The 16080-nt window shown below is 40.2% G+C and overlaps 1 protein-coding gene across 1 annotated transcript in view; it reads right to left on the bottom strand.

The window, feature by feature from the left end:
* Nucleotides 1–418: 418 nt before the first annotated feature.
* Nucleotides 419–16080, bottom strand: part of SAMD3 (sterile alpha motif domain containing 3) — a 35535-nt gene continuing 19873 nt past the window's right edge. Inside the window, exons 6-11 of the mRNA XM_050972675.1 lie at nucleotides 15551–15718; nucleotides 4137–4214; nucleotides 3179–3382; nucleotides 2643–2814; nucleotides 979–1061; nucleotides 419–736 (exon numbers count right to left, since the gene is read on the bottom strand). Of these exons, the coding sequence (XP_050828632.1) occupies nucleotides 419–736; nucleotides 979–1061; nucleotides 2643–2814; nucleotides 3179–3382; nucleotides 4137–4214; nucleotides 15551–15718 (1023 nt within the window). The remainder of the gene's footprint in view (nucleotides 737–978; nucleotides 1062–2642; nucleotides 2815–3178; nucleotides 3383–4136; nucleotides 4215–15550; nucleotides 15719–16080) is intronic.

Below are 16080 nucleotides of genomic sequence, written 5' to 3'. Positions count from 1 at the left end.
AAACCACTAAAATCATTATATTAGGCTCTCAGCAATCATAACATAATGAAGTAATAGTAATAATTAAATGTTTAATTTGTGCCATTTCAAAACATTAACTGTATTACCATCTAAAGCAGTGAAATGCTCATGTTGCTCATAATTTTTTTAATTCTTACAATCAAATAAAAATATCTGAATTTTTCAAATGCTCCTTATAGAAAAATAATACAAAACACATGAAGAAATCTAGAAAATTTTATTATCTCTAGACTGCTCTAAAATCTACATTTAAAATAATGAAATTAATTGAGTTTTAATTTTTTGTTAGAAGTAGCCAGTACAATAAAAAAAGGAGGGCACTACTAAACATAGCTTTTAAATATAGATACACTTTCACTAGAAAAAATGGCACAAAGGGATTTATTTTGACAAAATATCAAATGCTCCTGAGAGGAGTGCTGGGTGCACCATCAGATACTGGAGGCTTGGGTGCCTGCAACCCTGTCTTTACCGGGGTGGGCAGGCATGCTGGGTTCCTCACCTCAAAGACCAGGGACTCCAGGAAGTTCAGTGTCCTGTGAATTCTCTTTGGGCATGGGATATCAAACACATGGAATGCGGCCACCAGTGCTGCCAGAGCCATGGTGCAGTCATCAAGCTGGGCCAGTTCTTCCCTTTCTATGTACAGGGCAAACTCACAGGAATTCACATTGAAGGGATTTTTCACTTCCAACACTGGTGTCACTGCCTTTACCTAAATTTTAAAAAAGGGTATTTCAGATGATGCCACAACATTGCTACAATGAACAGAGAATGAAGTAAGTCTGATAACACTCCTTTGAAGTCAGGTAGTATTTCTGTGAGTATTTCTACTCAAAAGGCAAGCTAATGTCCCCTCTTCTCAGAACTAAGCTGAGCCACCAAAAGGCCAGGTGTTGTGCATATGCAGGTGATAAAAGGAAGAGAGACCAAGGCTGCTGGTGCTCTGTCTCCTACCTCCTCATTCACTGCAGCAAACAGACTGGAATCATCTCCAAAGACCTCTGGCAGGAGTAAACATGCAGCAGTCATTTTCAGATCTGTCAAAGGCAAGGATTTCTACTAAATTACAAATGAAAACTTTCTGGCACTGCAGTATCATCCTGGAAAAAGAGATTGCAGCCTATGTAAGAGTTAACAGCTCAGCAGCGGAGCTGTTGTTCAGTCCACTTTGAAGAGTAGTTTGTAGTACAGTCAATATTTAGGCAACTCATCTGGTAATGAACAGTAATGTCAAATAATTCATGGGACTCTGCTACTCAACATTACAATTCAGTTTTCCTCACAATAAGTAAGTTGGCCTTTGGGTTGCTTTTATTGAGTTTGTGAGCTGAGTAGTCTTCCTGCTCTCACTGCCCTTCCCCAAACTCCTCTCTCCCCAGTAAACTGGAAGTCTGGGGAGTCCTGTTTCCAGGACTCAGCTTTGAAGGCTGTGGTACCAGCTGGGGCTGCAGAACCTCCTGGCACCTGGTACCTGCCATCCCTCTGGCTCAGCTGTTACTGATTATAACATCTTTTTTGCGGGTCAGACTTCTGGTGTCATGTGCTTCACTGAACTTACCTCACCATGCATTTATTACCTAGGTGCCAGGTCAAGTTGTTTGTGAGAGAAAAACAGAAAAGGAAAGGCCTTGGGACTTTACTAAGGCATGAGTCAAAATCTCTGTGGAAATGCTGTATAAGAAAAGGGGAAATTACTTACTGTATCCATAGATTTCCTTGGCCAAAGCTATGAAAAGAAAGTCCATAAGGGCTTTCTGGATTAGACTATTCATTGAAGAATTTTAATCTATCAGGAGTACTTTTGTTTTTAACCTTAGCAAAGGAATTCCCCAGAAATTTCACCTACACTTCCTGCTTCTCTCAAAAATGACCTGGCAAAAAACAGAGTGAAACTGCTACAAGACACACACATCTTCATATGGTGTGACCTTGGATTGACATCCTGGAATTATTATTCCTGTTTGACAGAAAGTGAGTCTAAGCAGGACTTCTCAGAGAGCTCAGCTTGGGCACAGGCAGCAGCAACTGGGCAAGAATGGCAATTCTGAGTGACTGCTTGAGGTCCTGTCCCTGCAGGACCACACTCCCCAGATTTCTCAGACTGAAAGAAGCTGAGTGTCAGCAGGTGCTCCCCCACATCCAGGGTGCGTGGACCTCACCAGAGGTACCAGTCTGTGCCCTTTTTCCTGCAGTGTATCTCTGCAGAGATGATACCATAGAAACTTGACTTGTAAAAGAAATTGTGTCTTTTTATGGGGCTATTTCTAAAGCAGAAAATTCGTTTTCTGTGGGTATTTTTAGAAAATAATAAGCACTCATATCTAGAAATCCATACTTTGCTCATCTAGCAATACTTATTTTAAGGTAATTACTTACTTTATCAAACCTGCAGTCTTTTATTCAGTGAAAAAAAAGTTTCAATGCTTGACTGACTTAATTTTCCTACTAATTTAGTAGCTTTTATTCTCAATGCTTCACCATCACTCTATATTTTCAAAGAAACCATAACATTTTTGAAATGTGTTTGCAGTACAGTTGAAAGTAGTTTAGTTACATAAGTAAGAACAATTAGCTACAACAAAACTCTGATATTCAGAGCATAGGAGATTTGTACTGACATTTCAGAACGTCTTCCTCTGTGTGCTGCTTCAGATTTTCTTGCAGCATAATGTTAATTGGATTATTCCTCACCACATACAAGGACAATATGTTTTCTGAATAAATCTCCAAAATCTCGACTGTTTTCTTATAAATGTCCATGTGTGTGAGAAGCTGGAACTCCCTAAAAAGCTGAAAGAAAAACAAGTATTTGTATTGCAAACCTCAAAACCAAAACCATAAACAATGCATGCACTTTGAAGACAGCTCAGTTAAATAAGATTATAAACTTGAGAGGGTGATGAAATTTTTTTTCAAAGCAGGGGAGGAATGCATCAAGTAACACCAAACAGTGACACTGGGGGTATGTGTGGCACCTTTAACCCAGAATTGAACTGATGAACCTTTTAAAATGGGATTAGCTTCAATATGAGTTAGATTAAAGAGAACATTGCTGATGGATACTTCAGTGGAAATATCCTTGAAATACATGCCTATAGATGTATCACATCTATTACACAGGATTTAATGTCATTATTAAAAAGAGTTCTGTTACCTGATAAGGGCATCTTAAGAAAGGAAATAGTCTAAGAACATCTTTTAAAGGTGCCTTATCGCTGATCATCTTTCTCCGTATTTCTATGGTCACATTCATTCTGTTATCCACTTCTTCCCAGTTCCTCTGAGTTTTCAGATATTCTCGATTAAGCCACTTTATATGCAAATCCATTGCACTGCCTTTAAGATGAGCAGATTCTCCCTATGAAGAAATTAAAGACAGAATTATAAAAAAAAATCAGCCCTTTTATCTGGTTATTCAGCTTTTTTAGCTCATGTCATTTGGTGTGACCTGTGTGATTGGAGCATAGTCAAGCTCAGCAGAAAGGGTAGTGTGGTTTCAGTTCCAGCTCTCTGAACTCACCCTCATATTCTAAGTTAGACTAAGGTCTGTTTTCATATAAAACTATACCTGTCAGCCAAGTCCCCCAAGCCCAAATTGCACCTTTGAGGCTATTAATGAAATTCCTGTTCCTGTGTCTGGTTTGTCTCATTGTGGTTTATTGGAAATGTGTAGTCAGTTCTAATGACAACTCAGTATTTAGCAATATTAACTCTGTATTACCAAGAGAATTTCAGTATTTTCCTCTTACCCATATAGGTCCTAAAAGCAGGACAACTAGCTTTCACATTTATGCAGCTGGAATTTTTACCCCCAAGGACACCAGCTGAACTAAAAACCTATTATTGAAAGCCATTATTTGAGCAGTTTAACAGTCAGTGTTTTCAAAAAGTATTTTTGTATGTGAGGATAGTTAACAACCTTCCTCAAAATTATCGTTATTGTCCCTGATGTAATTCCAAAGCCAGTAATTACTAAGAGGAGGGGTGGCTATCCAAAGCAGTACACCAGCTGGAGTAGCCTGAGTGTGTGTAGCTTATCCATCAGTGGACACAGTGAATTTGCTCACTGACACAATCTGAGGGACACAGAGATGCACAGTTGCTACAGTTACCATCCTCAGGCTGCGTTGCTGCTGGCTTCTCCTGTCTGTATTGTCACTGATGCAGCTGTGACTACACATGTGGGCAGCCTGTGGGTCAATGCCAGAGGGAGTTGAGACACTTCAAAATGTTCCCCAGAACATTTCTGACACAGAGCTGTGAAACACACAACATCCCAAACCGCTTCACAGTGCTCTGCATGTGCAATGAAACTTTCCATTTTAATTAACATCCTTCTTTAAAATCGTGCATGTGATACTCCAAGAATGGTTGCAAAAAGTACATAGTGAAAAACCTGCTCTCCTAGTATATATCCATAGGCACCAATGACCATTGGCATCACAGAAGAAAGTAAGATCTGCCTGCAGGACAGGTACCTAATGTGCCCCCTGCACGACTCCCTGGCCCTTGCTAGGGTTCTGTACTAGCACAGTCTGTGCTCTTTCTAACAGGGGATTGCAGTCTTCATTGTGAAACAACAGCAGTGTTTGTTTGTGACCATCTTGCATAGGCATTCCTGGCCTCTTCCTCAGAGTACAGGAGCAGAGGTGGGGAGACAAGTTAGTACCATACCCTCCCCTACCTGCCTGGGAGAGGTGCTGGGAAAAAGTATAAATGATGAGTATGTGGTGAATTTGTCAAGACCTCACTACACTGGGGTTTGTGTAGTTTATATGTAAAAGCCTTCAGTCTTTATAGCTACACAGCCTTCAGTAGATTTTTTTTCACCTTCAATTACTTCTCCCAGTCACTTTTCCAACTCTCATAAATCATGCCTTCCACAAAATCCTGCCTGAAATGTGGCAGTTTAACTATATGCTGTCAGAGGAAATGCATTTATTTGTTTTTCTCCTGCTACTTCTGCTTCCTAATTATCATACTAGATTCTAAACCTGTTCACCATCTCCATGCCACTGTAGTTTTACAGATATGTCATATTCTGTCCTCAGCCATCTCTTTTCCAGCTGAGAGCATCCTAAGCTATTTAATCATTCCACATATGAAAGCTTGTCCATACTTTCAATTATCCTTGTTACTGTCTTTGTAAGTTTTCTAATTTCACTGGAGTTTTTATGAAATGGGTGCAGTATAACTTAAAGTACTGGCTGAGATACTGAAACACCACAGGGACATAATGGAATAATGCACTGCCTTTTGTTCCTTCCTTAAATAATTCTGTGTAATCAACTTTTTTTGTTGTTTTTTTTTTTTTTGACTGCTGCATAGCATTGTGCCAGATATTCTTTGGCCTAGTATAAAAACAGCATTTGTGAATGGCACTAATAAGCTCAGAGTCCATCACTAGAAGTGTTGTTAGGACTGGGTTTTCTCCTTGTGCCTTATTTTCCATCTATCAGAACTGAATTTTACCTGCTGGGTTTTTTCCACTGGAATGGGGTCCTTCTGCAATTCTTTGGTTTTTGTCTTTAGTATCCTTGGTAGCATCACAAAATCTAATCTGCCAACTAGTCTACTTTTCTCATGTCATTTAGAAATATATTGAACTGCTTAAACTAAGCATTCATAATCTTTTTCACTATAAACCTCAACCATTTCTGCATAGCCTTGTTTGCTCTATCTTTTAACTGTTTATCCATTCAAGGACCTTCCTGTTTATCCCCTCAGATTATATCCTCTAAGAGCCTTTGAAAGGCATGTGCTAAAATCTCTTCTGAATTTAAATTAAACTATATCAGCTGGATTGCCTGTGTCCTCAGGGTTGTTGAATACTTCAAAGAACTAATGAATTTGTGAAGAATTAGGTCTGTTTACCAAAACTTTGTTGATTCCTTCCTAATGTGGTAATCTCTTGGGTCTGCATTACAGTTCTTGCCAACTTGGCCAGTGAAGACAGAAAGTTTCTTGGTCCATATGTTCTCTATCTCTCTCTTGAAACTCTAGAAACTGGCATCAAATTAGTTACCTCCAATTATCTAATATGAGAAAAATTGTACATTACAATTAAAAAATTACCTGGTTTATCCTTGGACACCACTGAAAATTTTGTGCAAGTACTTGATCCTGGAAATGTGTTACTGCTCATTTTAGTGAATTATTCTGTCCCCTTTAGTGACATGCCAATCTTGAGACAGATGCCATGAAGAATGCCTATGAAGAATGGTCCCAGTAATGTGGTCATCTGAACTCACCTACTGAGAATCCTCACAAAATCTATCTTGTTTTTCTGGGATAGCTTTATATTCTGCCAGCTATCCTGTACCTAGGGAATGCACCTTGAGCACTCCTCCTCCCTTAGCAGCATCAGGCCTCTTGTTTCTCACCCTGGCTGAGAAAGCCTCTATAACCTAGTGCAGAAAAGGCAGAAAGCCACAAAAAAGAATTCTGTGTAAATCAGATCACTCAGAGTCAGCAGAGTTTTGTTTTGCTGCAGGTGTGTCATCTCTGCAAGCTTCCTGCATCAGCCTTTGATGGTTTCTAGAATGTAATTTATATTGGTTGCTACTATGAATACCATCCTAGTATTCACATGTTCACAGCTGGGTCATTCAGCTATTCCTTAACCTGCCAAGCTATTCCTTGGCTGTCCCTTGATTCACTGTGACCAGTGCACAGAACCAAGGGATGACCCACTCTTGTCAGTCTCAAGATACTCAGGCTTTCTCACACACACAAACTTGGGCACTTGTTAGGGCTTTTAAAATTACATTTATGTTTTTACGCTGTGCAAGAGCTAGCTTGAAGTCTCTGACTCCAAACAGCCCTTTCACTACTGGTTTCTCCTGTGGGTCTGCTTTCAGGCCTCCTGCCCATAAAGCAGGAACTTCTTCAGCCACCTGATGTGGAACATGGTGGCTCCTTCCCCGAGGGCCTGTCACCTTCAGTGTCTTACTTGCAGAGACAAGAAAGCAAAACAATTCAACCCAGTGTGCTGCAACCACAGACTGACTGACTGGGTTGCTTAGAAACAAACACAAGAAGAAGTTGTGACCTTTATGCCAGCTTTTCTCCAGCCCCCTTGTCAAGGCAAACACTGCTTGATGTGATGGACCTTCCCTATGGTCAGCTCTGTCCTTGAGAGCTAGTTTAGCTGATGGTATTATCAATTAGCTAAAGGAGACTATTTGACATTTTCATCAGTGGCAATGACAAGCTACCAATAGAAATATGGCAGTAGGATAAGGAAGAATTGCTGTCATAGCTATTTATTAGGGGGGAAAAATAGCAATGGAAGGCCAAACTTTGTAGTGTAAATCATCTACTACCTGGGAGTAATACAAGCAGAAGCCAGCGTTAAATTGGTTGCCTTGCAGTGTTCATCCTGCTTAAAACCATCACTATCTGTAATCTTTCCAACTTCTTTGATTGTGAATAAGTTGGCTTTTGAGGTAAGGTGAGAGGTGGCTTTCTTTTGGTAGAAAGAAGTTATCTCAGTGGGACACCCATTTGATTGGAGAATGACTCCAAGTGTCATTGTAAATATTTTATAGCTAACTTTAGCATTGCAGGAGGAATCTGGGTTTGAGAAGCTGCTTACTGAACTGGTTTATCCACCTACTACTTGATTATTTAGGGAGGACTCTAAATTCTCTCCACTTCAGCCATCTCAGCAAGAAAGCCAGCTACAGCACAGCAATATTCCAGTAAAAGCTGACCATAAGGTTAAAGCTCAGTTATTTTGATAATGTGCAAAACCAATCTTCTCTAGACCAAAGCTGGGCTCTCTTGTCCAAATACCTGAAGAAGCCACAGCTAACAGTTCAGCATGTATGCTAGACAGAACTAAAAAATAGCCTCATCCAATGAGGAATCTTTACTTCTTGAGGTCACCCAACCCCTCTGGCCAAATATTCAGTTGTGTCACCAGTAGCATCCATTTCAGTTGCAACAATAAGAATGTAAATTTGTGATATTTAATTATTTTTATCTTTCTTAGCAATGTGCATGCTTAGTTTATAATGTAAATGGTTTCCTTTCTTTTTAAACAAAAAAAATTATTTAAAAAATATTTCTGGAACAAACAAGAATTTATTTTACCATCTTTAAATAAGAAGCTGCCTTATAATCACAAGCCTATGAGAAGGGCAGCAGAACAGAGAAAAAGGCAAAAGGATGTGGAAAGGAAGTTAATGAGGTAAGCAGAGGATACCCAGTACCTGTCAGAGTAACCTAGCCCTAGCCTGCAGGATGGTCCTGCCAAGGCTCCCACTCATTCTGTTGGATTCACGCTCAAAGGGTGACAGCAGTAGGGAGCCCATCCCTTAGTGCCCGTGCCCACAAACACTCTTGACTTCTTGGCATCTCAGGTATCTGTGAGTGAAGATTCCAAGTCTGGGAGGCACACAGATTGTGAGGCTCTTTGCCTACCCTCCAGATGCCTTTTGACTGTGACTCCCCCCCTGCTATTCATGGTTCTACTTGAAACCTTATACAAGCAGATTGTGTTAAGATGCTAACATTAAAGTAAGAAAAGATACAAACAAAAAACTACTGGACTCCAAATTCCTCATTCATCCCATCTCCTGAAGCAAGACAATAGTCATTTGATTGGAGGCAGAATTCTAAATAAAGGCCTGATTCCTAAATATCCTTTTAATGGATCTTGATTCTTCCCAAGATATAAGATTATATTAGCACCTTCTTGTAAAAAAGCCCCAGCTAGCAGGGCACCTTTATGAAACAGTGTCACAGCCAAGGCAGTGAAACTGCTACATCAGTTTGTGAGGAGGGAGGGAGCAATTCTTATGCATGATGTGATCTCCAAGGTCTAAGCTTTCAGTTACTGTTGAAAGCCAGCATCATAAATCGTAAAGGACATGAATGTTAACACCAAACATGACTGCCTAATCAAAGAGCGATGAAAGCGCCTCTGGTGTGGACAGCAGACAACTCTTTGCTCTTTACATGGGTTTAGACCAATTCCTGAATGGTAAATGCAGCCTCATTGTTGCTAAGGACAAAGATAGAGATCTCTTTTTGATGAATGCCAACAGGACCTACTGGCTCCTCAGTTTAAGAGTGAATTCAAACAGGAGCAATGGAGTTAAAGAGGTATCTATGAGAACATTACTGCATGCTGTCAGTCTGCTCACTGCCAACCAGTGATCCAGGTTCCTCACCTGGGATGCTCTGGAATATTTCTTTGAGGCAACTCCTTTGGATGGAGATTAATCTGCTTGCTGGAAAGCAATGTAGAAAACATGTGATGGTAATGAGACCAATCCCCTGAAACAGCTGTGCTGTGCAGACAGCTTCAGTTATCAGCACTGAATGGGAAGTCCTTTAACACCATACATTAGAGCTTGATGCTGATGGGTAGCAGTGTTGGTACAGCCTCTGTCTTTCATTATTATTGCTTTTGTCAGCTCCCAGAAGCTGCTAATAACATTTCCTTTGAAAAATGCATTTTGAATTTTCCTTGCTAGATGCCAATACATATTCCAAGTCGTGTTATTGCTAAGAGCATTGATGTTGCTAACACTTCTTGATTGCTGGGTCTACCTGCATTAGTGAGCATCAATGCTCAAGGTACTTATACAAGAAAGCCTGATGGTAGTTAGGACTCTTGTCTGGAATAATCTTTTCCATCAATTGGCTTTTATAACTTCTTCAGGGTGAGAAGAAGCTTTCACAGTTACTTAAGCGAGCATAATCTCTGTGTCTTGATATTTTAATACTGAAAGTGAGTCTTGCTAATTTGAAACTCATACAGACACGAGGCATCATAAAAGCACAGTGTATAGACCAGTTTTTTGCTACCACTGTTGTAAGGGACAGCCCTTTTTTCTGTGGTGACAATCAGGGTCATTGGAATGACATTTACTATGATGAACATTGGGTTGTTTTATATCAGGAGGAGTGATCAAAACAGAGAATGAGAAAAAGTGAATATCTGCTCAAAAAAGCCGCAAACACTGGAGACTGATCTGGAACAAGCATGAATCTAAAAAGGCCTAAGGCCCATCTTCTCATCCTGGATTGTGGGAGAGAATTGAGAAGACATCAAAACCATGTCCCACCTCTCACATCCAAACACTGCACACAAAGACAGGTGAAGCTGCTTGGACAGGTTGCTTTCAAGCAAAATGAGTGTGTAACCATCAGCAGGATCCACACTGACTTGTACTCCAATGAGATGTTTAATTAAGGCAGGCTTTGCTTTAATTACACATAATTGCCCTTTTGAGCCAGGCAGGCAACTTCAGAACTAGATTTAGGTGCCAGTGCTAACCAAAACTTTCAAAGTCATGTAAGTCAGCCTATTTCTGACCACAACAACTGCTTTCTGATTTTGTAAGCTGCATAAGCAAAATAAGAGAAATCTGTTCTCCTCTACCAAGGGACAGCCTGTGCTTGACAATTTAACTCACATAACAATGAAGACACTGGCTGACACAAATAAGAAGGTGAAGTGCAAGATGTATGCTGGGGATTTGTGTTTAAAACTTTTGCTTTGACTTAAAAGCATTTCAAAATATTAAGTAAGCAACACTACATGCTCAAAGTTTGATGTTTGCACATCAAAGTTTTAGTGGAAAAATCACATTACAACAGTTCAGTACAGCCATTGAATGATCATTTATATAAGCATGCTCACATTCCAGCTGTGCCAACATTCAAACACCTTATTTAGAAACCATTAATCTTAGAGGGAAAGGTGCTATCACACCTGTTTCATTTGGGCATGGCATTCTCAGCAAAGATGGTACCTAATGCTGTACCTGCCAATAGTGCCATAAGATTGAGCCAAGAGAATTTCAGCATCTCATATACAAGTTGTTCATCCTCTCAGAATTTTACAGACATTTAGCTCTCCTTTTCCCTTGCTATTGCCTTATTTTTCTCCAGCCATCATTTTCTAAATCCTATTCCTTCTAGAGCTCTTGAAATCTTGTTTCAAGTTTCTGACTCCTGCAGTGGCATAAGATCATTGACAAACATGATGTTAGTTATCACCTCAAAGAAAGGCATATCCCTAGGAAATGTCTACCTTGCCTAATTTACCTAATCTGAGATAAAAGAGACTCCATCTCCGGGTAGACTCCACTCAGTCCTGATTCCTCCTTTCATCTGAAAAGACAGTTTCCAGATAAAACCAACAGGGTAAATTTCACCATTCCTGTACTGCATGATACCACCAAAGCAAGCACAAATGGTGCACCTCCTTGGCCGGGGGTCTTCTCTGCTTCTTGTTTAGTCCTCTTGGCACAGAATTTGCACATTCAGCAAAATGTGAATTTCAAAATTCCTGCTTATCTTCCCTCTACAGGAATATCAATAGATGTCCAACTTTGTGAATTAAAGTTTCTGCAGAATCCTTCTGCTTCTCCCAGTCAAAGTTCTCATCAAAGCATTTCTTGTCTCTATCCCATTGACACAGAAAGAAGATGGTGTGCTGGTGCCCTCTTTATAAATTGTTTTCATTTTGTTATTCCCAGCTCTGCTGGGTGTGGCAAATACTCCCATTTATCTGCAAACATCTACCGCTATCTTAGCTGACATCTTGTCAGAGCCTATTTTTCCTTTTCACACCTAACTCCAAATTTATTTGTGTGACAGCTTCAGAGAAACCCCGATGACCTCACAAACAGGCTGTCACAAGATGTAAGAAATCAGAGGCTTTAGAAGAGGGACTGTACTCTCTCTCCATTTTTGTTTAATATCAACTACTAGCAGTCTTATAGCTTGTTATATTCCCTTACATTTCAGGAAGCTTAAGATACCCTTGGGTAGTCCCTTTGCTGAGTTATTTTCTTATTTAATTTCTGGGATGTATTGAAGGAGCTTAATCCAGCTGCATAGATACAGCTATTTAGTGGCATTTGAGATATCATTAGAGTATCCCAGAAGCCTCTGGGAACAGAATATGATACTGGACCTATGGGAAACTCACACCTCTTTGAATTGGCAGGTTAAGCCATGCAGGATATCTGGGGGCTTTTTCATTTCTGCACTCAGCTAACTGAGTTGGTAGTGAAATCACACATTCCATGAACAGCACCGCTTGAGACTGGTAAGATTTCCAGACTTAAAGTTCTGAAAGGGAAAATTTGCTCTTTGGTCACTACTGCTGGGAAGACTAAAATAGTGTTTGAGCCATAAGCTCACAAGACATGCAAGCCAACCATCAGCTCTAACCCCATTTCCTTCTCCACCACCTTTTGCCTTCTGACAATCCTTTGGCCAAGGACCAGGAAGGTCCTATCTTCTGTTTCTTCTGGCTCCCCCAAGTCTAGGGCCCTTCCTATTACAACTGGCAGGAGGTGGTTTCCCTCACATAAATCAAACAAGTCCTTAGGGCAGAGGAAGGGGGCTTGAAGCTAAAAAAATAATAAGACCAGTCAGAGCAAGCCACTGAACAGGCTGGTTTAGCAGTAATCCCACCCTTGCTGCAGAGGGGAGACTGGCTTGCTTTTCTTATGTATTTAACAGTGTGATCACCCTTGTCATGGAAAGCACCTTCCCTTGGCAGCAGATGAAGGTCATTATCATTACAAAACACTCTCCCCTGGATTACTGCAGCTCTGAAATATTTGCCTGACTGTGGAAAATGACTGAGAAGGATTCTCACAACTTAGCCATAAAATTTGTTGCTTATGGAGTCTTTCCTGATAAAACTCTGAATATCCCTCAGACACAGACTCAAATTAATGTCTGCCAGGTACAGCTTCTTTCCCTGGTGGTGCAACCTGATGAATATTTATAGGGAGCATCATTTAAATAAAAACCTCCTTTAGTGACAGACACCTCTAGCATGGGTTTATGTGCTTACTTACCATCATCCTACTGCCCTGCACTTGCTCAAGACCTTTCACGTGATGCTAGTCACTAGAAAAAAGAGTAGCTGCTCTTCAATCTTGTTTGAATAGACTGCTCTGTAATGAGGAATACATCAGCAGATGTTTTAAAGAAAGTGGAGGAGAAAGACAGATGCTGCACCCGGCAGCAATGCCCTGCAAGGGAGCATACCCTGCCGAGTGTGCTCGAGCTGCTTCTGAAGGAAGAATGCCTGGTTGGAAGGTGAAGGGGCTCGGGCAGTCCATGGGGCAGACATCATCTGGCTCAAAACATCACAGGAAGATTTTCCTGACAAGCAGCTGGATTTTCACATGAAGAAGCAAAAAGACTGGTTAAGGGTTTTTTGTAGTATTAATAACTTTATTACTCTTCTCACATAAAATAAATGCCAGGTGTAACAGTGAGACATTTCCTATCAGTAAATAATCTTTTCATCGGTTTCATGCCATTAACAATCCAAGACTACACTGACACAAAGCCCACAGGACAGGGTGACAGCTGATGACTGCTCAGAAACCAGAGCTCGATACAGCAGTCAGCCGTGTGACTGGTAAGTAGGTCATCTGCTGGGAACAGATGTGCTCTCATCTGCATAGCCCTGCCAGTCAGCTTTGACCTACAATGCCCTAAATGTCCTCTCTGCCTATCTAAAGGAGAGTGCCGTGCCCAAAAGGGACTAAGAATCCTTCACTAACTGTTCTCCAAAGGTCTCCTTAACCTCCAATTCATTTCCCCCCATTTTACCTCAATTAATTTTGATGTGTTGGCTTCTAGTTCACACAAAGCTGATTCATTCTTCCAGTCTTGGAAAAGGGATGAAGACAAGGGGATCTGGCTAAAAGTAATTTGAATATATTATTTGGGTGTAGCCTGTGGTATTGGCTTCTAGATAAAATATTCATTTTTTGAACCTAAGACACTTTAACAGTTTCTATTTTTCATAGAGTAATCAGTGCAAAGGATTGGCAGGAAAGTGCCTTTATGTGTGTTCTTATATGTACAGAATGAAAATCCCCACTGCTTTTGTTAAAAATAATATTAAACATTTTGTTCCATTTTGCAGATATGTAGTGACATGATTTAGGATCTCAGAGTCAGACATCACTGCTTTCAATGTGCTTTCAAATGCTTTCAACATTTAAAACTAACTTTTGATTCCCTCAAAATTATGGAATACATTCTTAATCCTTAATAGGGCCCACAGGTGTTGATTCTTGCATTTATATTTGTATTATATATTTATATATATATATGTTCAAGATACAGGAAACATGAGAGAGAGAGAGAGAAAGGAAAGTTGTTTAGAGATATTTAGCATCCTCTCACCACCTTTAAGTTTAACCCTTAATTTGCTTACAACATTCAGGCTAGCAAAAAAGGCCTAGGCCTTTAGAGGAGATGCAATATTTGTCTTTAATTTCTAAAGCAACAAGGGTGACCAGTGCTGGCCTCGGGCAATGCAGTTAGGAGTGGTGATTCCTGGTCTGCAGAAGCACAGCAGAGCAGTTACACCCTATCTAGAGATAAATGAAGTTTAGCATGCAGTCCCTACAGGATCACTCCAAAGCCCTTCTCAATGAGCTCATAAGACAGAAAAGATCCACATGTGCCCTTTCCAAGCTTTAGCAGATAAAGGATGGCTAACTCTTAATGTGCACACAAAACCAGGAGCTTATAATTTCTTCTTTACTGGGTGTGAGACTGTTTATTGTTTTGCACCAAAGTCACAGGTTTCTTACTTCACACATGCTGCAAATCCTTCAACTAAAGCAGGCAAGAAGAGGTGTGTATATTCCTGAACATGTTAACCCAAAGGGAATAAACAGAAATTACTGAAATTTCTAAAAACCAATGCAAAATGTGTTTGCATTTTGTATAGGGAACTAAAGCCACCTTCAATCACAAGGGCAATATATGCAGAAATGCATCCAATAAACCACCCTTGTTCCCTAAATACGGGGTCCAATAAACAGCAGGATGAACACAGATAAGCTAAAGATAAATATCTACTTACATATTTTCTTTATCACATTTGGACAAAACTGTTTAAGTTTTACCATGTTTTAAATTCAGCACAAAGAGGTGGGTGCAGTATTGGCTAACATGGAAGCTTAATGAATTTATGAAACTGTATAAATTAACTAGTATGCTTCAGACACTTACTGGACAGTGATAACTCTGAGTTCTCCAACTAAAGGAATACACAGCAACAGCATGCATAGATTTGTGAACATGCCTATGTATATCACACATCTACACAAACAGATTTTATATAACAAATGTGACAGTAGAATTTTTGCTATCAGTTCAAATACCTCTTTGCATTCTTATTTGTACAGAGGCTTCAGCTAGTAAACATAATTCTCTGTTGTTTTTCACTCAAATTAAAGGTATATAATTAAAAGGAGAATAGAAATACTGCATTTAAAAAAAACAGTATTTTCTGTCCAGCTTACAACTCTAAATGACAAAAAACGTGCAAGGTGTCCAGTATCAGGTTTAGTTCTGCTGTTGATACCTAAGAGAGTCAAGGGTCTGGCAATATGACAAGCTCTGTACTAAGTGAGTTTAAATGGGATGAGATCGGTTCTCCCCTTTACTGGCTGGTGGCCTTAAGGTCAACAGAGGAGCTGAAAGACTGAACTCAGTCAAGCACCAAAAATCTTACCTCTACCTGCCCCTGGACATCATCAAGAGTATTTTCAGCAAAAGAAGATTTTCTGCTCTGTCCTCTCCTGTGGCCAAACTTGCATTTGTTCCTCAGGACTTGCTCATCATCTTCAATGGGTCTCCGCACGTATTTGAAACGATCTTTAAGGGCCCGTTTCCACAGCAACTACATGGGGGAAAAACAGCTGTCATGCCAAGTATCTGTCAAGAATTTGCCCCAGCCTAAAGCAGGTCAGTTTTTTTTAACTAACTCTACAAAAAAGTGTTTGCCATTAAGCAGAAAAAGGCTCCTAGGGTAGCACCACTGCTGGCTTCAGGATGGAAGGGAACAAAAGCACCTGTGGTAAATGGCTCTGCAGCAACCAACATCTGGGCTAATGGCACTGCTGTGGCTTGCTGAGGACAACAGTAATTGAATCTAAGGGTTACATCTATCCTTGGCTACCAGTGAAACTGCACTGTTGCCCCTTCCTCGGCTCTTTATGCTCCATTCATGACATTGGGTAGTGAAACTACATAGTGAAGCAG

Source organism: Serinus canaria, chromosome 3 (assembly GCF_022539315.1).
Source record: "Serinus canaria isolate serCan28SL12 chromosome 3, serCan2020, whole genome shotgun sequence".
In the NCBI taxonomy this organism is placed as follows: Eukaryota; Metazoa; Chordata; class Aves; order Passeriformes; family Fringillidae; genus Serinus; species Serinus canaria.
The sequence above is the reverse complement of the archived record's forward strand: the minus strand, read 5'-3'. Positions and strand labels throughout refer to the sequence as shown.